The 25400-nt window shown below is 37.0% G+C and overlaps 1 protein-coding gene and 1 non-coding gene across 2 annotated transcripts; one reads left to right on the top strand and one right to left on the bottom strand.

Moving 5' to 3' along the window:
- Window positions 1-1910: 1910 nt before the first annotated feature.
- LOC117326601 lies at window positions 1911-12288 on the bottom strand. The gene is made up of 6 exons (XM_033883358.1): window positions 12219-12288; window positions 10396-10544; window positions 8744-8964; window positions 4922-4990; window positions 4022-4159; window positions 1911-2654 (listed from the first exon to the last, which is right to left on the bottom strand). Exons 1-6 carry the CDS (start codon window positions 12286-12288, stop codon window positions 2372-2374), a joined length of 930 nt encoding a protein of 309 aa, XP_033739249.1. The 3' UTR covers window positions 1911-2371.
- Window positions 12289-19590: 7302 nt separating this feature from the next.
- Window positions 19591-19662, top strand: Trnat-agu. The gene has a single exon. It is a non-coding gene; the product is annotated as a tRNA-Thr (tRNA).
- The last annotated feature ends 5738 nt before the right edge of the window (window positions 19663-25400 follow it).

Below are 25400 nucleotides of genomic sequence, written 5' to 3' on the forward strand. Positions count from 1 at the left end.
CGTGTTTGAAGTATGGTGTAGTGAGAATTTCAAGTCTTGATCATGACTTGATGAAAATTTTAAATCAACAAATTATTAAAATGAATTTGTTTGAAAAATAACACAAGTTCCACAGCAATATTATATAGAGAATCAATCACAATATATCAAAAGTTATAAAACTACAAATAACAATTAACGGCTGAATATCAAATTAAGTGAATATCACAAGTATTTTTGCATTTGTTTTTAGATAATCCAGATTTCGGTTTTCCGGCTTTAAAAAAAAACGAGAAGTATTTTAATTGCCGTTATAGTTAAATTACCAAAATGGACCTGAAATCAGTATTTTTAAAAAAAGAATGATCTATGACTTGAATATTTCATAAAAATAATTTAATACATCGTTTATTCACTTCATTCAGATCTTCAGACACCGCATAATTTGTGAAGTCATATATAGAAATATATGAACCATTTTTGTTATTGATTTATAGTTCACACAAGTAAGCACGAGATGTAAGCAGTACGTATATGTACCGCTATCTACTGGCATGACTGAGTACAATAGACTACACTCGCTTTGTGGATATTGACAGTATAACATATATTTACATACTAATTCAATTTTAGAATTATAACTGAAATCTTGTAACAGCATGGCACAAATAGTCATCTGAACATGTGTTGTATATTGAAAAATTATTTAGGTAAATATTAACTCATTTGCTTGACTTCAATTTTCAATTTATCAATTCATTGATTACTGTGTTTGAAGTATGGTGTAGCGAGAATTTCAAGTCTTGATCATGACTTGATGAACGTTCTAAATTAACAAATTATCAAAATGAATTTGTTCCACAGCAATATTATATAGAGAATCGATCTCACTATTTCAGAAGTTATAAAACTACAAATAATAATTAATGGCTGAATATCAAATTAAGTGAATATCACAAGTCTTTTTGCATTTGTTTTTAGATAATCCGGATTTCCGTTTTCCGTCTTTGAAAAAAAATTACGTAGGCGTATTGCATAGTAAACGTAGCCATGCATGTGTACAGTGTACATATGTAACAGCTGATTTCAATCAGATTGACTTAACATGAACTTAACACCGTCTCAGTAGTTCGTCACAATCGAAAATTTGATCGTGAATTCGGTATTTTGCAAATTCTTTCAAAATACTTCCAGGTAAAGGAAAAAAATGCATATGGTCTCTATACACACACCAAAGATTAATAGATCCTATATTGGGTCCATTCTCTCTTAAAAATATCGATTTGGGTCCACTATCGGCCATTTCGGTAATTCAACTCTAACGACAATCGGGCCGCGATTCGCAAATGAAAAATTAATTTAAAATTCGTAAACCTCTAATATTTTACATATGATACAATTAGGCATTGAAAAACATATATGTGGGTCAATTCTCTGAAAATAATGCCAATTTATATTATAATTAAGCCCCATTTTTCTTCGTTTCGGTATTTCCAAGTCTGCGTCACCTGTGGTCCGTTTCAGTAAATATTCTCGACTTTGCCGAAATAAAAAAAAGCTATATAATTGTTCATTTTAAACATGACAACTGCCGAACACACGTATCTAAAAGTGTTATTGTTGATATCATCTGAATATTGCCGTAGTTATCTGTCATTTCGATTGTAAACCCATTGCCAAAGTCATGGAAGAATCGACCAATCAAATTGGTTTAACGTTTGATTTCCGTAATCTTGCAGTTACCTCCCTTACAACAGTAAATACGTTCTAAGTATCGCCTACAACAACCAATCCCGGGGTCGACTCGTTTCACAATATATAAATAAGAATTAATGTGCGGAGCACTTATTATAGAAAAAGTTGGGTTCTTTATAAAAAAAAAAGGTACAAGCTGGATATCAAGGGTTGTTAGTTGTTATAAAAAGAAACCTTGATTCCTGAGGTTATATCGACTATTTTCTTAAGGAAATTAGTCGATGTACAAAGTATTATTAGTAATCTAATGCCCCGAAAAAAAAAATTCAAATTCTTTAGCACTATGATAACACTTTTCCAAACATGAAGGCGATGAAGTATTCATGAGTCTATACATGAATATATATTTACTTAAAATATAAACTTTTGTAGTTTAGTTCATATAAGGACAACTGTCACCAGGTAAGTCAGTTATTTATACTTTATTTGCCGACTAGTTTCGCCTCTATATGTCTTAAGTGGTCTGTTTTCATTAACATTTCCTGACATGGTAATCGTAGAACATTAATCCTCCAAGCATGACCAGCTTACACTGTATTGTTGTTTCATCCAGTTTTTGAAAGTGGTAACAGCATGATTTCCTGAAGCCAGTCTATTCCTCATTAATATTTTCCTCATTATCTAGTCTGTCCTCTCTCTAACCAGAAGTATCCACTCTAAATTTGGATGGGGGAATCCAAATGAAGTAGATAAAACTGGGAAATGTTTCATCAGGGTCATCCTGGTCAAAACTCCAAGGCTCAAGGTCTCCATTTTCATTGTTGAGAAACCGATACCAGTTTCCTACTGGTTTCCCCTCTTCGTCAAATTGGCCACTATCAGCTGGCATGAAGACATATGACATGTAGTGTCCAGGAATGCCTGATCCATTCTCCAACTTGGCCGGATGTTTAGCAATCGTCAGCAGGAAAGGCATATATCTGTAATCAATGATTAAGGTCATTTTGACAACAACAATGTTTTCATCTTGAATATTTTCATTCTGTCAAGAAAAAACAGTACTAGTAAGTATGCTCTACGATCATAATACTATAAGTCATCTTTATTTGAGAACTGCATGGAAGGGTTAATATGAACATTTTCCTTTAACAACATATCTATGACCAATAAATAGACCATGGATGACAAATCATGGTGGGCTAATATAAATCGAGACCAAGGGAATCTAAATGTAAAATTTGAGGAATATCCCTCATGTACTTTTCAAGAGATAGCAACAACAAGTACTGTATATGGATGGACCACCAACATAGGGGGATTTGCATGCCTTTTTACGCAATAGTGGTCAAGTGTGACATTTAACCTTTCACCTTGACCGATGACAACCAAAATGGAATTGGGTGTTGAACTCAATAGTGTGATGCTATGGTGTCAATATGAACTAAATTTAGTCTGATGTTCTTGAGATATACCATACATAGACATGCGCACCCATGCACAGAGACATGATCAACTTCAGGTAAAGTCATTAACTTCAGGTAAAGTCTCCTTAAAGTTTAATGCACATGTATATATCTGGAAGCTATCTTACAACAGGCCCATCATATGCTATCCAGAAAAATAAAGATGACATGTCTTGCTCGAGGACACAACACATTGACAGTTGACAGCACATGACAATCTGCCATATCAGCTTACCAACAAGAGGCTCAACGGCCTGTATCTCTCACCTGGCTCTACAGCAACTTTGAAGTGGATTGAGGTTATTTCTACACTACAGATAATATGCTGATTATCACTTTATTTAAATATCAGAGTAGGCTAAGAATCATTCATGTCAATATATTTTCTAGTCCTCTATTCCAGCATACTGTTGGCCTATTATCATGTCTTGGAGACTCTTGGTTACCATTGTTTACAGATTTAAGCCTATTTAACCATGTGACCTTGAATGAAGGTCAAGGTCATTCATTTGAACAACTTGGTAGCCTTTCAACCAAGCATGCTACAAGCCAAATATCAAGTCCCTGGGCCCCATTGGATATTGAGAAGAAGTTGTTTGAAGATTTAAGCCTAATTGACCCATGTGACCTTGAATGAACGTCAAGATAAGTCATTTGAACAAACTTGGTAGCCCCTCACCCAAGCATGCTACAGACCCAATATCAAGTCCCTGGGCGTCTTGGTTAATGAGAAAAAATTGTTTAAATTAAAAAGTTGACGCCGGACAGACAGACTGACAGACGACAAAAGCTGCACATACTTTTGGGCAACTAAGCTAAAAATCAAAAACATCCCAAACGAATAAAATACATATTTCTATAGTAGCAATCCAACCAATATTTACCTTTGTCCAAACAGGTCTACCACCTTACTTAGATGGCTATTGGGTATCCGCTTATGAAGATCCTGCAAATCTGCGGCGATGATTAGAGGAGGATAGTCATTTTCAAACTTTAGCTCGATCTTTGTCTGACCATCACACCTAGAATCACACAAAAACACAAAATATAAAATTAATGCTTTGTCCTTAATATCCCTACCAATTTTCAGCTCATTCGGCTGGACGGAAGGACGCCACACCACGCCATAAGCTCACTTCCCATTTGTGCATGCGCAGGTGAGCTAACAACAACACTTTGTTAGCAGCAATATATATCTTAGATGAAAATATTTTGGAGAATCTTGAATTTTCTCACTTTAATTGTGTAGTTGAATTCGTTCATTTTATTCTTTGTTGTTTTTTTTTTTAGATATAATCCCAGAAATATACTGTAATCACTTTCTTCAACTAATAAATCAATTTAAAAAAAAAAAACTTTATCCATTACAATACCGAATGCTGATGTTAAAAATGTATTGCGCATGCGTTGGATGACATTATTCAACTGATATAAAATTCTTCAAGGGCATATTTCACGAACCAGTACAAAAGCATAATATAAAGTATTCAACAAAACATCACTGTCCTTTCTTCAAAATGTAATCTTGTTAGATCATCTGACCCAAAGGTCAGGATGACCTAGCCATAGTTGTCGCCTTTCCTCCATTGTCCTGCGTGGTGCGTAAACTTTTATTTTCTGTCCAAAAGGATTTTAACCAAATTGACTGAAAAGTAATTCGGGGAGAACAATCATAATTTATATAAATGATGCTGGTCTAGCCCCTGGGGAAAGGGTGGCGAAGCCTTAAAAAGGGAACTAGGCTGAAATTCCAATTTTAAAATATATGCACTTAAAAAACATACCCTGGCTGACTGCATTGCAGATCTGGGGGTGCAAAGAAGGGTGTCAGGGCTCCCTGGAATCCTGTTGAACTATAATAAAATGGTTATTATTAGATCAATATTAAAACAAGGGGCCCAATGGGACTGTATAGCTCACCTGGCTCTACAGCAACTTTCAGGGTTTTTGCCAGCTATTTTGGGAAAGGGTCCCTGAACAAAAATTGGCAAAATTTCATCGGCATTTTCCACAAATTGGGAAAATACCATCGGTGTTTCATCAAATTTGGGAATATATTATAAAATTGGAAAAATATATGAATTATACAAGCTTAGCTCTTTCTTTTCATAATATTTGTACAAATGAATACAAGTCAGCATCTCTTTTCAGGATATTTGTTTTAATCAATCAGAGAATGTTTAATTTTCTGTCTTTAGTGTGCTTAAACTCATTAACAAGCTTGTCAAGAGTGAAATCGGTCAGGTTGGAGATCGTTTGAAGCAGCTGCCTGACTTTCAGATCGGGAATTACCAGTATTTCGTTTGAAAAAGCTCGTAACTTTCATTAAATCTTTCGAATCTTTTAGCAAAATCTTCTTTGCGTAATATTTGGAATCCTACTTGATTTGACCTCGGTAAATAGAACGAGTCAACGTACATAAACGCTTTGCATTAAACTCCCCTTTAAACGGGCGATTCAAACGCAGATATGATATGACTTCAATAAGACTATCCAAGCGCATGCGCGCATCGCAAAACCAACAACAACACGATGACTCACGGTAACATTTTAACGTTGACAAAATAATGACTGGAAGCTCATATAAATCCAAATTTTTAGGTTGTCTTATGTTAACAGCGATTGGGAAAATACAGACCGGAATTGGGAAAATATAGACCGAAATTGGGAAAATATGTGCCAATTTTCACCAAAATATGCCTGGCAAAAACCCTGACTTTGAAGTTGATTTAGGACATTTCTGCAGATATTATGCTGATAACCACTTTATTCAAATATCAGTGAGGTTAGGTTGATTCATGTCAATCAATTTTCTAGTTCTGCATTCCAGTACAACTGGCCAGGGCTTTTTCTGGGGGCTTTTTGGGGCCGTTAATGGGCCCCATTCCCAATTGAAATTATTTCATATTTAAGCCAAATTCCCAAAATTTGCAGTTTACTCCTGAAAAAATCTTTCCCAATTCACCAATTTTCTTCCCAAAATGAGACAAAATAGCCCTTTCCCAAACCAGTGAGAATCAAAGGGCCAAAGGCCCTGAGAAACGTCAGGGTCTGAGGTCATATTATAAAAAATTTAAAATTGGATTTTATAGTCAGACAGTTACATTTGTATCAGATGAAATGTCTTCATCTGGCCCTGGTATTTCTATTCTATATATATTCAAGAAAACATGTATAAAATATATCAGCTGACAACTTTACAATAGCTGAGTATAGTTCTTTCCCCATTTCTTTAATGCTTGTGGCAGATTATTGATATATTCCTGAATCAGTAAAGCTGCATGTAAACTTTGAAAAAAGAATCAACTGAGCGACAAATCGGTCTATTAACAGAACATGTCAAGTAACTACAACTAAAGATAAAATCCAAGATGTACACAGCCGAAGTTTTTTTAATTTTATTTATAATATAAGTTATTAATAAGGCCTATCAAACGTCTATTTTATGACCCCTTAGATAACACATTTTAACTCTGATAGAAAATTGCGGTCGCGTTGTCCGACGAGACATATCTAGTTTTGACACCGCCAGTACATCAGTCACGGATCATAATCATTAGATTCTTTTCAAACAACAAATAATAACCGTATTTAATAAAATCCTCACGAAAAACGGCAATGTAGTTTGTGACAACTTGCCCTCAATTCCTGGTCATATTTCTTGCGTATTCTAGCGACTTACAAATGAATACGAAACTGCGAACGGTCGAGTAGACATAACCGCCATTTTGGCTGACTAGAGTCGTGAAAAGTCACGTGACAGCTAAAGTTATCTCGTGGAATGCTCGGGTGCATTTGACTACGTAAATAGGATTGGTTTTAAGCTATCAAGTGTTCCTGTATATGAACTCAGGATGAACAGATGTGGATAGTTTCTCTGTGAATGCATGTAAATTTCTACAACGATCAAACTGATTTTTCTACTTTCTTTTTCAAGGCAGCATCGAGACAGAACTACGTAATCCTACGCCAACAAAATTGCATATACTGACGAGAAAAAGATTCATAATTATACTCTAAAATGGTCTAGAACACCAAACATTAACATTTCATTTTAAATAATTGCAGTAAACACGGTTTACATCACTTAAATTGTGTCAATAATTGCTATCAAAATAGGAACTATATTAGGCTGCGGATGTATATCATTTGTATGACAGAAAAGAGGAATAGTTAGCCGGAACAGATCTATCAGTAACAACATTCTCCCACCACGCCTATAACGGCAGGTGCCAAAGGCACCCTGACGTTAAAAAGCCCTGGGCCTAATATCAGGTCTCTCTGCAATTGAGAAATCACTGTTTGAAGAATTCAGCCTATTTGACCTATGCAATCTTGAATTTAAGTCAAGGTCATTCATTTGAACAAACTTGGTAGCCCTTCACCCCAGCATGCTACATGCCTAATATGAAGTCCCTGGGCCTCTTGATTATCAATAAGTCGTTTGAAGATTTTAGCCTATTTGACCCATGTGACTTGAATGTAGGTCAAAAGTCATTCATTTGAACAGAATAGCTATAGGTAGCCCTTCACCCAAGCATGCTACATGCCTAATATCAAGTCCCTGGGCCACTTGGTTATTGAGAAGAAGCCATTTTGAGATTTCAGCCTATTTGACCCCTGTGACCTTGAATTTGGTCAAGGTAATTTATTTGAACAAACTTGGTAGAGCTTTATTCAAGGAAGCTACAAGCAAAATATCAGTACCCTCCTCACCCTTCTGGTTATCAAGAAGAAGTCGTTTGAATTAAAAGTTTATGGATGGAGCACGGCGGACGATGCATGATGACCTTCGGGTCAGATGACCTAAAAGTTATAGATGAATCAAATCAGGAAAGCACCACTACATTATCAAGTTTCGAAGAGATCTGTTAACAAGAGGCGAATGGGGCCTTGGTACCTGTATATGTCAGCAATTGTAGTTACGGGGTATGTAACAAATACTTTTCCCATATAGGGAACTGCCTCTGATTCCAAAGAAACATCAAAGCAAACTAGAATACTGACAGGTCAGCAAGCACTTCATAGTACGTCTAGTCTATATAACTGTACAATCATCAAGAAGCCATCTACCAATATTGCTAAGGTTTAGTTTGACAACTGATGTTTGGACATCAAAAACAATTGCAAGTTGGAAGCGTAATTCACATTGATGTGTTTTTTGTTTTATTACTTTTCCATATACATGTACCAGTATAATCCTCATTTGTTAAGCCCTCTAATCCAAGGCCATTAATTGTCAGAGATCAAATTTGCTCTTGACCTTAGGACCCAAATGACCTTTGACCCAATGACATTGATCTTTAGTTAGTTGACATCTTGTTTAAAAATCCCAACCAACTGTTTTTCATAATGTCATGATGAAATAATCATCTGTGAAAAATTAGAAAAGTTTGACATGGACTTTTAACTTTTTAACTCATGACCTTTAACCTCTTATGATTCATTCCATGCCTGCGGGCAGATGTGCTAAAAACTGTTGTTTTATAATCCAGATATAGTTTCAGTTCTGAACTGCAATTTCCTGTTAAAACTGATCATAACAAATCATCACATGTAACACAAGATATGTCAACAGCATCAAAGAGATTGCATAATATACTTGCCGACTAAATTCAGAAAGAATGATGTCCGGAATATGTGCCGACTCAGAACAACGTTTACATGTTGTGCATGTTTTTGTAATCCTATAAGGCAGCTGGTTCTTGATCAGTGGCATCACTCTTGGTCCTTCTCTGCTTCTCATATCATGTACATTTGGTACAAGCTTTAACTTGGCATCAGAAAATAGCCCGTCACTACACAGTTTGATGGCATTCCACAGATTCTGAAAGATGTTAAACTGATAAGCATCTTCTGGATGATGTGCTGTTACCTTATATATGTATACAGTGTGTATATTGCGTATTTCTCAATACATTATCCGGGCCTAGCCTGTCCACATGTACATGTTTATATCATTTGACTTGAATGAGAGTGGAATTTATGGACATCGAGCACCTGTGACTGTGCATGCATCTCGAGTAATCCACATGTACAGAGGAGCCCACTTATTTGCATATCGGTTATTTGAATATCCCGCATATTTGCATAAAATTCTCAGGTCCCGATTTTCTTCTTCTTTATCTTTGTATTTCAATCCCGTGTATTTGCATCGACTAAAAGACCGACTCCCGCTTATAGCCATATAAAAATTCCAAAAAATCAAAAAATTTAATTGATTTTAGGGTATTTTTGTGATTTTCCCGTAATAAAAGTTTTACGAAATGTGTTTTAACTTACATTTTTGATTCGACACGATGTACAACGTTATCTTATCGGTGGTTCGCACTTCGTCATTACAGGTTACGTTTGATGCATTGATATCGACATTGTTATTATTTAGACCATATCAGTAGCAATGTGCAGAAGAATTACTGAATAAAATATCTATATGCCTCATCTTTTGATGAGATTTGTTTATTTATTATAGCATCGATCCAAACCTGTGTTCTGTGCACTTGAACACTCGCTGAGGCACAGGTTTATATCATTTGACTTGAATGAGAGTTGAATTTATGGACATCGAGCACCTGTGACTGTGCATGCATTTCGAGTAATCTCGAAGGCGCACATGCGCAACCACATCTCCTCACACACCCCAATCCCTCGCACCTACATTCAGAGATATGACATGGAGCGGGACACACATCTCCTCCTGCTAGTGCTAGCTGGAACCTGGTAAGGCAACTTGACTATTTATCATGTAGTGCCCATATAGCTATAATATATTATAGTATTGTCTACCTACAACTAATATGTACATAGGACAAGTGTAGTCTACAATCACGCTAGTAGGTACGTAAATACGTCCGTATACAAGCTCGACCAGGTGTAGACTTTGCAGATTGTAGTCACGCATGGCCCAACATCACCTTAGAGACCAGCTGACGTAAACACCTTTGTATAGTGAAGTCAGCTTGTCATGTACATTCACAACAGATGGACAGATAGACAGAATGATTACTATATACATGTATAGGGCACCTGTATCTTCAATGAAGAACCCTAATAAGGGACCAAGGGGAACTTGCATCTATATATGAAAACTGAGAAAAATCCACAATATTTTAGAATACTCCCAGTATTCTTTAACAGATCACAAACTTCAAATATCTACATCCAAGATGGCTGCTAGTTGGTCAATGGTTTTCCCCATTCAGTCTCAAAATTGAATGGATACAGGCCAACCAAACCGATGAACTAAAACATTACTTACCCCGTAAACAGAAGGTAATTCTTTTGCTAATGCCTGTAAAAGATTTCTGAATGGCAGTGACCTGCATATTTGATGCAGGCCATTCAGAAACTGGTCTAAGGAACAGGTATTAAGTAAGGCATTTTGTTCATCTCCACCATGAGGAACACCTACAACAGTCAAGAATTCTTGATTAAGTATCAAAAACATGCATATATAAACAATTGCAATAGGCCCATGGACCTTAACGGTCACCGTTATTTTGGCATATTTGACTCCTGTGACCTTGAATGAAGGTCAAGGTCGTCCATTTGAAGAAATTTGGTAGCCCTCCATCCTACATGCATGCTACATGTCTAATATGGGGTCTCTGGGTTATTTTGGTTAATATCAAGAAGTTCTTTAAATTATTAGCCTATTGATCCAGTTGAACAAACTTGGTAGTCCTTTAACAAAGCATGCTACAGATCACCTCTTGGCTTTTTGGTTATCAAGAATCTGATTTTAGCATATTTGACCCCTGCAACCTTGAATGAAGGTCAAGGTCGCGTCATCCATCTGAACAAACTTTGTAGCCCTTCATCTAAGCATTCTACAGATCTAATACTGGGTCTCTGGGGCTTTTGGTTACAAAGAAGAAGTTCTTTAAAGATTTTAACATATATATGACCCTGTGACCATCAATGAAGATCAAGGTCATCAATTTGAACAGAAATGGTAGCCATTCTTCCCAGCATGCAGATCCTTCTATTGGGTCTCTGGGCAGTTTGGTTATTGAGAAGAATTCCAAGTCGTTGTAGATTTGAGCATATTTGAAACTATTTGATACTAAGCAGGTTGAGCATGAGCTAGGGCCAAAATATGCATACCATATCAAATTGCCATCCTATGGTGTTAATTCTAAGTTTGCATTATTTCTGATGGCAATTAAACAAATCAAGTTCAAAAATGTGATTTCCCAATATAAACTATTATAGATGTTATCCCCTCCAAGGGACAACCTGAGACCCCATGGCCTTGAAACATTGTACATACCTTCATAAGAGTGTATTTTGCAAAATGTGATCAAAAGAAACTGTTTAGAAAGAATTTTGATTTTTTTTTTATATTATTTTCCAATCAATTGACCCCTTCATCAATAATTGAAAAGTTAGCTTCTGTAGCCATGCATAAGGGATCAGAAACCTTTTCGATGCAATTTTGGGCGATTCATTTTTTTCATTTTGACGGGATTTTTTTTTGATAAAACATCTATTAAGAACTTTCCATCCCTAAGTATTTGATTCTGCTATATATTACTAGTATCTGGGTCTTTAGAAGAAGATTTTTAAAACTTCAGTCTATTTGATGCTTTTTGGCCCCACCCCTCAGAGCCCTGGGGGTTTGGGCCCATATGATTTACAATTTCTGTTGACCTTTGGCCCAGGAAGGTTTCTGCAAAATTTTATCAAAAATGGTTCAAAAGATTTTGAGAAGAAGTCGAAAATGATGGACGATGCATGACAACCAACAGAGCCATATTGGAAAAGATCACTGACCTTTGCTCAGATGATCTTAAACTGTTAAGTGTTTACTGACGCAGGACAAAGTGCAAAAGGGGATAAGAATAGGTTGCTTGAGACTTTGTCTAAGGTGACCTAAAAATGTATTCAATTGAAAAAGAAGCCTACAAATTAAATAGAAAATGTAGAGGCCACTTACTGATCTACTTGATTGTGTATTTGTTTCGAGACATTAAAACAGATATTTCCAATACAATGTCTGGACCAGAATTCAGGAACTAAATTTACTGGTATACTGGTAAAATTATTGAAATTATTAATATAATTCATGTCTTTTCATACCTTGACATCTCACGGACTTGTCCCAGGTCCCAGAGTGAAGCTGTCGCTTACGAATAACACTTGTTTTCATCATTACGAAGATGGTTCTGTTGGCGTCGTAAAATTTCATAATAGTTTGCTTGTTCTTCCTGATCTGACTCAGGTTGGCTAGTTAGATTGTCTCTTCTGTGTCTTTGACTTCTGCGTCTTTGACTTCTGTGTATTCGACTTAAGTCTCTCTCATCCACTTCATAATACCTCTGTGATTGCACGGGAAGATTACTGACGCTATCAGCAATTGATGTACAGTGTCTAAATGGATCATATGGAGCTGGATTATAACAGTTATAAAAAAAAAAGTAAACGTAAATCCAGTCGATAGAAACATAAGTGTTTCCGAGGAATCGAGTCTGTCCTGGGATGCCCATTCGAACCGCAACTTATAAATGTTAACTTTATATCATTGCGCAGAAAAAACGGTTTCGATTTTGAACAATCAGAAATTATGCAATTGTGAACAATTTGGTGATACCCACAAGCGTATATGAAATAAAAAATAAAGTCAAATTTGTACAAAAACGTTCGTATGTGCTTGCTATTAATAACATCATCAGGGACTATATTATTCCTTCTGGAACCCCCTACTGTGACGGTATAGGGCTGGAAAGTCGAGTACGCGTGCTACTGGGGCTATATATTTAATACTAGAGGGAATTCCAAAAAACTTAAAAAGATTAGGTACAACACTAATATTAGGGGACAAGCTTTTAAAAATAGGATTGTAAATACATGGAATCGACTTCCCACATCAGTAGTAGATTCCACGTCCCTTAATACTTTTAAATCTAGGCTCAATAAGCATTGGGTCAATCATCCAGTAAAGTTTTTACCTTCTTGCTACTAATGTATATATATAAAAGTTGTATACGTGTCCTCTGCGCAACCTGCAAATGAGTGTACAACCATGAAGACGAGTCGACAGAAGCCACAAGCTTACAAGGACGTCGAATACTATGAACTATGAACTATATTCAGTTTCGCGGGGTTCTCGCCAGTGCTGGCTGAAGTTTGGACCACGGAACTGGTCAGACACTGAGACCCTGCGTGGCGCAACGTATTTCGGTGAGTCTAGTCTTAAATTGTTATTCGGCCTGGGTCGCTAAAATTATGTTTCGGCGTTAGGTTATATTTATCAGCAGTATCTGCTGATTCCCGGCTGAAGTTAAGATAGGAACTGACCGAGAATCACCTGATACCGGCATTTAGGTAGTCTCTTCTAAATTACCGTCGTCTACACTTCAATATGGACTAAGACCACAATTAGCTTCGCTATGTTTCATTGTAACATTAAAATTCATAATAAATTCCCAACATCTCATATGCAACTTTCCATCTCACCTGGCCAAAACCAACATCTGAGAAGCAAAATATAAAAGTTTCAACCCAGCATGTTGGGCATTTTCTGGAGATAGCTGTCAAAATGTGTCACCAACGTGGATTATATACATCCGGGTCAGGGGTAGAGGTCAAATCAGGACTCATCACACAGGGTCCTGGAGCACATAATAAATGATCAATATTATTATTTTACATCACAAAATATAGATTGACATCTCTGCTATAAATCCACATTAAATTCATCAACAGAAATCAAGTTCAAAGAGGCATTTGATTGGTTTTCCTGAAATACATACATTTTTGAGGGGACTTCATTCGTGGGGCCTGAACCCGGAAGTACTTAATTGTGGTCTTAGTCCTATTATAGGACACTATTTTTGTCAAAAACTTAAAAGAATTATTTTCATAAACTTTGAGCTATTTGAAATCATGCTGTGAAAACAGAATTACTCTATGACACATAAAACAGGAATTACAGAGATCTAAAAACACCCTATTGACACTGGAAATCAAGACACAATTCTACATACAGCTACTATGTATATTTCTGATATCATGTGATAGATAAAATGAAACAGTTTTTTCAATAATTGAGATATTTCAATTATGTAAACTGGTTTAGAAACTTTGATATTCCCTGCATATAACTATATATATTTGCTCCCAATTTCAAATTTTAACTTTAATTTTTAAAGAATTTAAAATTTTGCTTTAAAATATTTTAATTTTGTTATCAGACTGATATCATAACTGTTTCAAAGCTTTAATCAGGTCTCATAAGGACATGAAATAATCTAAATGCAACAATAAAGACTTGCAGTGACCAACCACAGTGAGTTACCACCAACAGACACACTAGCCAGCACTTGTTTACAATTACTGTTATGCTGTCCAGCCATAGGCAGAGAAGAGGGGTGGAGGGAAGACGCATAAGCTGGTTCAACTGAGCTCAGAAGAACTATACAGCAAAGTAAAAACCTAAAATGAAAAAGAGAACTCTATCGCTACTAGTAGAACAGCACAAAGATCATGCGAGAGGTCCAAGTCTGCTCGGAAGTCTAACTACAGGAGAGGACAGCTAGATCCAGCAAATGCAGGGGAGACAATCAGCTTCAGGATCATCTATGCTGAGAAGCCAAAACAAACTGTTTAAGATACAGTGGGAAACCTGAAAATAAGACATTGAATTCAAAATTCAAAAACAAATGTGTAACAACAACAAAAAAGTTACATATACAAATATATACTGTATTTGACCTAATAAGGGCGCCCCTACCTTTTTTCAAGGAAATAAATCTTTGACTGAGTGTCAAAATGGTGTTCAAAAGTAATAATTCATGTGAAATATTTTGCTACTTTATGTGTTCAATTTTCTTCAGCAAATTAAGTAACTGGAGCACATGTTTTCGCCACATTTTGTGTATTCCTTCAGGCTACAGATGACATGTCAGTGCAAAGAGCACCCAAAACTAAACACACATACAAATAATAACTTACCATCTTTATTTGAAGGTAAAGTAAAGACTTCATTCTTGTTGATAAATAACTTTTGTTCAGAACAGAAAGCTAGTAAAAGACATTGTAAATCAATTATTAGGTCAAAGAAAATGATGTCTGATATGATCTGGGAAATCACCTGTTTCAAAAAAGAGTTCCATTTGAACATAAATGGTGGAACACATGTTCTCTGGTCTAAAGATCAGCTGGCATTGTTTACAGGAGTATTCAAGTGGTGTTTAAGCTTAATATTTGATAATGATTAGATATCTTCATCTGGAATATTTTTATGACTGAATATTTTACCGTTTCCACAACCTTGGGTATTCTGCTCTAAGGTATAGTCTGTTTCATAAAACTTCAGAATAACTCATCTTAATAAGGGCGCGCCCACTGTCAATTACCCGCGCCCTGCGCCCTTATTAGGTCAAATACGGTACATCCGGGTCAGGGGTAGAGGTCAAATCAGGACTCATCACACACGGTCCTGGAGCACATAATAAATGATCAATATTATTATTTTACATCACAAAACATAGATTGACATCTCTGCTATAAATCCACATTAAATTCATCAACAGATATCAAGTTCAAAGAGGCAATTGATTGGTTTTCCTGAAATACATACATTTTTGAGGGGACTTCATTCGTGGGCCTGAACCCGGAAGTACTTAATTGTGGTCTTAGTCCATATATACTATGTCTCCGTCGTCTATGTCCAGTTATGTCCCTTTGTCCGTCATCTATAGGCCTATTAGTATTACACTTGTAGCCTTAGTTGGGGGGTTTTCGTTCCATATATGAGTGTAGTATGCGAGTTGTTTGAGATTGTATTTGTAGGCCTTGTATTGTTTTCCTGTCATGTAAATAAATATGTGAAAATATCTGCTCGTTGATTGTCTTTGGCAATGTCATGATGCATACCGGGGTGTATATACATGTAGTTACACAGACACACGGAACCCAGTCGTAGGACCTGAGAAACATCCACTATACGAAAACTGTTACACACAGATACCACCTGGGCCATTACCCCAAATGTGTTTGTTGATCAAAGACTTTGGATTTTTTGAGGCCAAGCATTCAAATGAGTTTGCCAAAAACAAATCCTACATTTTGTTGTTCTTTTGACACATTCAAACATTCCAAAATAAGTTCAATTAAATAAATAATCAAAGTTGGAACCATCATGGGGAAATGTATATTGTTTCTATTGAAGTCATGAGTTAAAATTTAGTAATTAAACTGCTGATTTGAATTATGGGTGTTTACAGAATGTCGGGTACATCGTAGGTGGTCTAGCTGTTATATCAAATTCACTTTGTACCAAAATCTAAAACGTAATGATGTCTAAGAATTTCATGAGCTCTTTCTTCACACTTGAGACTTGCCTATATCATGTTGAATGTCTGGTCTTTGTGCCAGGGTCTTGGAAACTGGCTAATTGTATAATATCTAACATGAGCCACATTCAAGGAGTTGATCACTGATGATTCTTGATCATTTGTTTGTGTCAAAAAAATACTGAACAGACTCAAATTAACTCTGCATGAATTGAATATTTTACTGAATGGAAAGAAATTAAAACAAAATTTAACAGACAATTCAGAAGTAATGCTTTGTTTATAATTATTTTACTTATAGAATGGCATCAGGCCAATCAATTCGTGTAGGAAGTTCGGAGTCAGTGAAAACTGATGACATTGATGAGGGGCAGGAAAATCTGGAATTGCATCGTAGTGATGATCGATCTGATGATATCTCCAATGATCAGGATATGCTCGTCTCAGCTGGAGCAACTACCGAATCTTCAGCTAGACGGTCTGGACCATCTAAGGATAATTTCTGGTAAGTTAGAGCTGAATCCCACCGGTGGAATTTGAGAAGAAGTTTGAAATAGGTGTTGTTCAGGAAAACCATGATTGCGCAATCATATTACAAAATGGCCGCCATTGCTGCTATGTCAAAGTTTTTACGAGGCTGAAAAAATAACAACACCTTGTTGGCCCTCCTTTCTTAACATCCTCACCAATTTCCAGCTCAATGGCACCAGTGGAACTGGAGAAGAAGTTTAAAATGTGTTTTTTAAGATGGCGGATATGGCGGCCATCTTGGATTTCAGACCAATCTAAAAAATCACAACACTTGGTCGGGATCATCACAGGCAAGTTTCAGCCCAACAGCACTGGTGGAACTTGAGAAGAAGTTTAAGATGTCTTTTTGAAGATGGTGGTTATGTCGGCCATCTTGGATTTCGGACCGACCCCAAAAATAACAACACTTGTTTGGGATAAAATCAGGATCATTTCAGGCAAGTTTCAGCTGAATAGCACTGGTGGAACTTGAGAAGTTTCAAACGTATTTTTCAAGATGGCGGCTATGGCGGCCATCTTGGATTTCGGACCGACCCGGAAAATAACAACACTTGGTCGGGATCATATCAGGATCGTTTCAGGCAAGTTTCAGCTCAATAGCACTGGTGGAACTTGAGAAGTTTAAAATGTGTTTTTCAAGATGGCGGCTATGGCGGCCATCTTGGATTTCGGACTGACCCGAAAAATAACAACACTTGGTCGGGATCATATCAGGATCATTTCAGGCAAGTTTCAGCTCTATAGCACTGGTGGAACTTGAGAAGAAGTTTAAAATGTGTTTTTCAAGATGGCGGCCATCTTGGATTTCGGACCGACCCCAAAAATAACTACACTTGGTCGGGATCATATCAGGATCATTTCAGGCAAGTTTCAGCTCAATAGCACTGGTGAAACTTGAGAAGAAGTTTTAAATGTGTTTTTCAAGATGGCGGCTATGGCGGCCATCTTGGATTTCGGACCGACCCGGAAAATAACAACACTTGGTCGGGATCATATCAGGATCATTTCAGGCAAGTTTCAGCTCAATAGCACTGGTGGAACTTGAGAAGTTTAAAATGTGTTTTTCAAGATGGCGGCTATGGCGGCCATCTTGGATTTCGGACTGACCCGAAAAATAACAACACTTGGTCGGGATCATATCAGGATCATTTCAGGCAAGTTTCAGCTCTATAGCACTGGTGGAACTTGAGAAGAAGTTTAAAATGTGGTTTTCAAGATGGCGGCCATCTTGGATTTCGGACCGACCCCAAAAATAACTACACTTGGTCGGGATCATATCAGGATCATTTCAGGCAAGTTTCAGCTCAATAGCACTGGTGGAACTTGAGAAGAAGTTTTAAATGTGTTTTTCAAGATGGCGGCTATGGCGGCCATCTTGGATTTCGGACTGACCCGAAAAATAACAACACTTGGTCGGGATCGTATCAGGATCATTTCAGGCAAGTTTCAGCTCAATAGCACTGGTGGAACTTGAGAAGAAGATTGAAATGTGAAAAGTTTACGCACGGCGGACGGCGCACGACGACGGACGAAGCATGATGACTATAGGTCATCCTGACCCTTCGGGTCAGATGACCTAATAAACCAAACCTGATTCAAGGGGCGTAATTTTTATGGAATTTTAATCTAACTCCACAAAACGTCTAAAAATATGCTATATACACAGACTGTCACAAATTTTCAGGTCCCTGTGCATGGTGCTATTCTCAGAAATAGTATGACTGTGTCTATCATTTTGTACCAGGAAGCTAGCTGGTCACCTGGTAAAGACCACACCAGTCCCCTTGTAAATACATGTACACTACACACTATTCCATGGCCATAGAGGCCGCGGAGGCCGAGTGGTTAAGGTGTCCCGACACTTTAACACTAGCCTTCCACCTCTGGGTTGCGAGTTCGACACCTACTAGGGGCAGTTGCTAGGTACTGACCGTAGGCCAGTGGTTTTTCTCCGGGTACTCCGGCTTTCCTATACCTCCAAAACCTGGCACATCCTTAAATGACCCTGGCTGTTAATAGGACGTTAAACAAAAACAAACATGGCCATATACCATGCATTTCACAGGGAGTGAGGTTCCAAGCTGAAGCTAATTCAAGTAGTACGATTATGTCAGTTTCCTCATGCATAGCCAGCTTATCTAGGGGTAAAGTGTGGGGGTCTCAAATGTTTCCATATCAGAATCTGTGAGCAATTTCCTCAGGTTTCACACCAATGAGATAGCAGTATAATCTTCCTTTAGAACTGGTTTGCTAAAGATGACCTCTAACACTAGTCTCCAATATTCAGTTTGAGAATAGGATGTTTGAAGGAGTCACCATATCAGTCACTGGTGTAAGTTCACACTTCACCTGAAGTAGTGTCTTTGTATTACTGTAGCAGGACTGGACTGGGTCGATCATCGGTGACCAGGTAGCTCAATTGGTAGAGCATCCGGCTAGTGTTCGGAGGTCCCGGGTTCGGACCCCGGTCTGGCCGCTACATTTTCTCTTCTCCTGTTACAAAATTGGCGCCCAACTAAAATACCCACTGTGGTGGTATAAGGGTCTCATGTGTCTTCGAGGACGAAGACTTGGAAAAAAAGGAGGGAGGTGTGTAGCGGGACTGGACTGGGTCGATCATCGGTGACCAGGTAGCTCAATTGGTAGAGCATCCGACTAGTGTTCGGAGGTCCCGGGTTCGAACCCCGGTCTGGCCGCTACATTTTCTCCTCTCCTGTTACATAAAAAAAAGCGTTTAAAGAGGCATTCCTTCATTGAGACATCAGAACTATGCACAATTTCCATTGATGAAATATATGTCTGCCTATATCTAATGAAATAAACTCCAAAATATACAAGAACAAGAGGCCCATGGGCCTTAACGGTCACCTGAGATTTGAAATATTTCAGTTAATTTAATTGACCATTTTTGGCCCCGCCCATAAGCCCCTAGGGGTCAGTCAGGGCCAACATGTGCATACCCTCAAACTGCCCTCCCAAGCTGATAATGTTAACCAAAATAGAATGAATTCCAATAGAAATCAAACATATTATAGTGAAAAATGTGATTTCCCTATATAAACTATAGTAAAGTATACCCCCTCCCCAGGGGCAAACTTGAGACCCCAGGGTCATGAAATTTACAATTTTGGTAAAGCACCTTAAGACCCTTCCATCTACGAAGAGTGTTTGATTCCACCACATCTGAGAGTAGAGAAGAAGATTTTTGAAGTTTTAGTCAATTCGACCCTTTTTAGCCCCGCCCCTCAGGCCCCTTGGGGGGTGGGGACCATATAATTTACAATTTTGGTTGACCTTTAGCCATAGAAGCTTCCTGCCAAATTTCATGGAATTTGGTTTAGGGGTTTTGGAGAAGAAGTCGAAAATGTAAATTGTTTACGGACGCACGACGCACGACGACGGACAAAAGGGGATTAGAATAGGTCACTTGAGACTTTGTCTCAGGTGACCTAAAAAGCTGTATCGTATACAAATACTGTATGTTAGCGGTAATTGGTGATACTTTGGGTCAAATTTAGAATATTTAGGACCTAACACTCGAACTTTTTGGTTAATTTTGAGAGTAAAACTGCCGTATTAATGTAAAGTTTTTAACTTTTACTACTTGAAAAAAATATGTATTTTTCAATAAGTTTAATTTTGACGACCTAAACTTTATTCAAATGAAGGAATGCCTCTTTAAAAAACTTTGTAAACTAAATAAACAACAACCCAAGAAAATCAATTCAAGCTAGTACATGTTTATTATAAAAATAAAAATTAAAGCTCCAAATTGATTTAAGGGTCATCTATATAGCAGAATAGTGTTGAATTTCAAACACGAATAAATACCTTAAGATTTGCACAAAAAATGTCATGTAATATACCAAAATGTTTGTTTGGACATGTAGCTTCTTACAATCACCAATAATATGCTATAGATGCTACCAGTTTCTTCTGTAGAGTAACTTTGTGGTAAGATTTGGCATGGAATAATTCTAAGTCACGCAAATGATCAAACCTGAAAAATAGCCATGCTGTTATGTTCACAAGTGTCTATAGCACAGGGTAGGGGCATTTGTTTGACCGGATTTTACTGTATGTACGTATAAACTTATTTTGTTTTGACCTTGAAATGCAAATGGCAGCTGAGAATAATATTACACAAATATGGCTTAAAGGAGGCATTTCAGTTGATAACAAAACTCCTATATCGTACTTTTAAGACATCTCATCATAGTAACATGAACATTTGAATGTCAATTTGTTAAAATGGTGAGTTTGCAGCCTTTTTCAGAAATAGGCATATTTTACCCCAAACTCAACGGTTGAACATTTTTTCATAAAAGCAGTCGTCTTGCCACTTCAAGAATACTTTATATTGTCTAATAAGAGCATTTTTGATGTTTTAAATACCTCCTTATATGCCATATTTGTGTGATATCGTTCACGACCGCCATTTGCAATTCAAGGTCAAAATAAAAACAGCGTTTATACATATAATAACGTCAAAGCTGGTCAAACCAATGCTCCTATTTTGTGCTTTAGACACTTGTGAGCAAAACGACATGGCAAGTTTGTGTAATATATGGGATACAAATGAGTTAATTATGTCCCCCTGAAACATGCATTTTTCTTACGTTTTGTTGAAATTTACAAACAGCTTAACAAATTACATGTCAACAGCAAGACCCAGGGTTTGCCATGATACATACTAAAAGTTCATCATGTTACTTCTGTGACATTGCACCATAATAGGGATTTATAGGCCTGTAAAATATCAATGTTTTGACTGGATTTGCTGTTTAGATGCCCCTTAAGCTCAAAAACAAAACCATGTCTCCTCTTTATTATTTGTAGAAATACATGCATGCATTTGCTGTTGTTGGCTGGTTTGATTATAAAAGGATACAATATTAGTAAATGATAAATTATTGGGAAAATTGGCACTTTAAACATGTATTTCACCTTTGACCTTGACGTTGTGGTCACATGTACTGTGACCCAACGGCATTGCACTGCACATTGGCTCTCGGTGGTATAAGCATCTTCCAAGCTTAATCAACATTTCTACAACAGTTCAGAAGTTATGGCCCAGACAAGAAATACAATAATGTCTACCTTCATTCGAAGGGGAGACATACTAAACATGTTTCATACTCACTGCATTGTCCAAATCCAAGCTAACCATAATTAACTAACACATGTACATGTTTTAAACTCTGATCTGGATTTGCACAATATACATACAAGGAATGAATAATTCAATAGCTTCCAAACATTTAGAGTAATTACCTGTCTCCATTTCAATTTACTGTCTGGTAGACATTGACAATGGGGAGGTAATTCATAAATGATTTAGCTTTCTTATTAGTTTTTTTTTTTTTCATGGCTGGTCAATATGACTTTTGACAGTAATCACGTGACAATATTTTAGCCAATCAGGAAGTGTGAAAAATCACTTTTTATGATAAAACATGTGACAATATTTTAGCCAATCAGAAAGTGTGAAAAACCTCTTTTTATGATAAAAACAAATATCTGGCAACTATTTAATCATCTTCGCTAGCCAAGGCTACTGATTATGTTACAATCCACGAACCCTTGGTAGATTTAGTCGTCAGTTCTGGCCCTTTAGCGGAGATTCAAAATTACCACTCTTTATGCATGAAATTTTTGACCAATCAAAATGAGTGTTACTGATGTACTTCATTGGTGGTGTTTACAGGCACAAATGGAGTCAAGAAATTTGACTTAAAGTCACATATTATAAAACAGTACAACATTAGCACTTTAGTGTTATTCTTTGCAACAAACAAGTTAAATTAACATGATCACAGTGCATGCATAAATTGGAACAAATTAAAGATATATATATCAATCATTTCCATAGCAATACTAAAATAATAGCAAGTGTCACTAAAGAATAAAACTAATTAAAACACTATCACAGTGTAATGCTCATATATGTTAACAAATCACACAATAAAAATTGACATAGTACACTAATATAGTGTGTGTTAAGAGACTAGACCCGTCGGTCAGAAAAATTAAAGCTGAAAGTTACTTGTTTATTAGGTCTTAAGTGGCCTATTCTAACCACCTTTTGTTCTTCGTCGTCCATCGTGCGTCCATAAACAATTTACATTTTCGACTTCTTCTCCAAAACTGCTGGACCAAATTCAATGAAATTTGGAAGGAAGCTTTCATGGCCAAATTTGTGAATTATCCTCACTGAACAACATACGGGAGGTCTGTCGCATGCTAACCAGCATCAATTTCTATAGTTATATTCTCTTTCCATGAACCCCGGACACTTTCAGGTATCATATGCAGGTAGGATAAATGTATTGCTCAAGGACACCACCACAAAAGCACAGGACAATCTGTGATTTACCATCCCGAGAAACTCAAACCTCCGCAGGTAGGGATCGAACCATACACCTCGGATCTTTACCAGATGTGTCATTAAACCGACCCTCCACCAACTGAATCACCATGGCCCCAGATTTCATTAATTACTGTATAATGGAATCATTGCAACTAGGATAATGCAAATATTTTGATATTTGCGTTTGTTTTAAATTTTCGAAGAACTTTGTAGCTGTTATCAAACCTGGAAGTACGGGCTAAAAATTGAACCTAAACTGGCATTTGGATGAGCGTTCGTCCCTCTAAGTATAAGTTTGGATTATGTCCCTGGACGAGACAGGCTAATTCTGCTTCACGCTCAGCATTTGAAGCGGTAGTGGGACTACTGGTTCTGCCGTTGTCAGTATAATGTGACCAGGTGAGGATGGATTTTAACATATTTATTGCCCCAAAATTGAGCAGAGGATTAGGCACAAGTTTTTCTACCTTATCGCCTTTTCCTCCGATACAGTTCATAAATTGATATTTACATGATGACATTTAACATGGCATAGGAATCATAATAAACAATCAATTCCTTTTACTTAAAACCTGTTGCTGGATTTGATGAAAGTGTGCACGTGTCTGAAAACTTCTTTATTTTTGTCTATAGTAAAATTCACCCACTCCCCGGGGGCAAACGTGAGACCTCAGGGTCATAAAATTCACAATTTTGGTAAAGCACTTTAAGACCCTTCCACCTATGAAGAGTGTTTGATTCCACCATATCTGATCATATGAGAGAAGAGAGGAAGATTTTTGAAGTTTTAGTCAATTTACCTTTTTTGGCCCGGCCCTCAGGCCCCTTGGGGTTAGGGACCATTTGATTCACAATTTTGGTTGACTTTTAGCCATAGGAGCTTCCTGGAAAATTTTATTATATTCGGTTCAGCTATAGAGGTTTTGGAAAAGAAGTCGAAAATGTAAATTGTTTACGGATGCTCGACAGATGAAGACAAACAAAAGGCGTTTAGAATAGGTCACTTGAGACTTCATTTGTACAAAATGAATGTTGATAATGATGACAAGTAACCTGTGGCTGTACCTTTCATCATTTCTCAACACAAAAACAAGTTGTCCTTAATATAAAGTTTTCCATGTAACACATAAAATATAAATAAATACATACCAAAACAAGGCATCGCAAACGATACAAATCCCCTCGCGTGCTAACACATGAACTCCGACGCAAAATGGGGGGTGGGGTTATTGCAGGACATTGAAATAACATCAGTTGTCATTTGCACTGAACTTCATTTCCTGATAGTTATTATAATTATGTGTGTATCTAAATGCATATATAAGCATTTTCCCATATACAGTGGAACTTCGTTAACTCGAAGTCGACGGGACCACGAAAAAACTTCGAGTTATCCGAGTGTTCGAATTAAGCGAGTTATCGTTTTTGGTGAAAAGTTTGGTCAATATTTGTCAACATTATATAATCATTATAACTTCGCTCTGTCGCTCATCAGTTTAGTGTGAAGACTGGTCAATACATGTAAATATATATGTAATGTTTCGTTATGTCACTTGTTATTTGGTGTAGTTTTGCCGATATACAGTCACGACAAAGTTTCTTTCACTTAGTCATTTCAATAACGATCTGATGTGCAAGTCATGTTTGCAAAAGGTAAACGATAAAACGGAATTCGACAAAATAACAAGTTATTAATGTCAAAACAAATAACCGTTTAAGTTTAACACAGATTGCATACAAAACGTAACAGAACCATTACCTTTATTGGACATATATAAAATACTGTTTGATCGGCCTACTTACTTTTTATTGATAACCACGCCATTTCCATGTGTATTAGCACCGGAAGTTGGGCTGCGCATGTGCATATAAAATGTTACTGTAACTGAGTTGGCGTTTTATCCGATTTAATAGACAGCACTGACCGTTACAGTTGTACTCTGAACACCTGGGCAGTAATTACGCTAATGTTTCAGCAGTTTAAAGATTTAATAGGCGCCGGTGACTGTGTCACTTCTACACCTGTAAAAACATCAGCCGGGTAGATCTACCGGTGTGTCAGAG

The sequence above is a fragment of the Pecten maximus genome, chromosome 4, assembly GCF_902652985.1.
Source record: "Pecten maximus chromosome 4, xPecMax1.1, whole genome shotgun sequence".
Taxonomy (NCBI): Eukaryota; Metazoa; Mollusca; class Bivalvia; order Pectinida; family Pectinidae; genus Pecten; species Pecten maximus.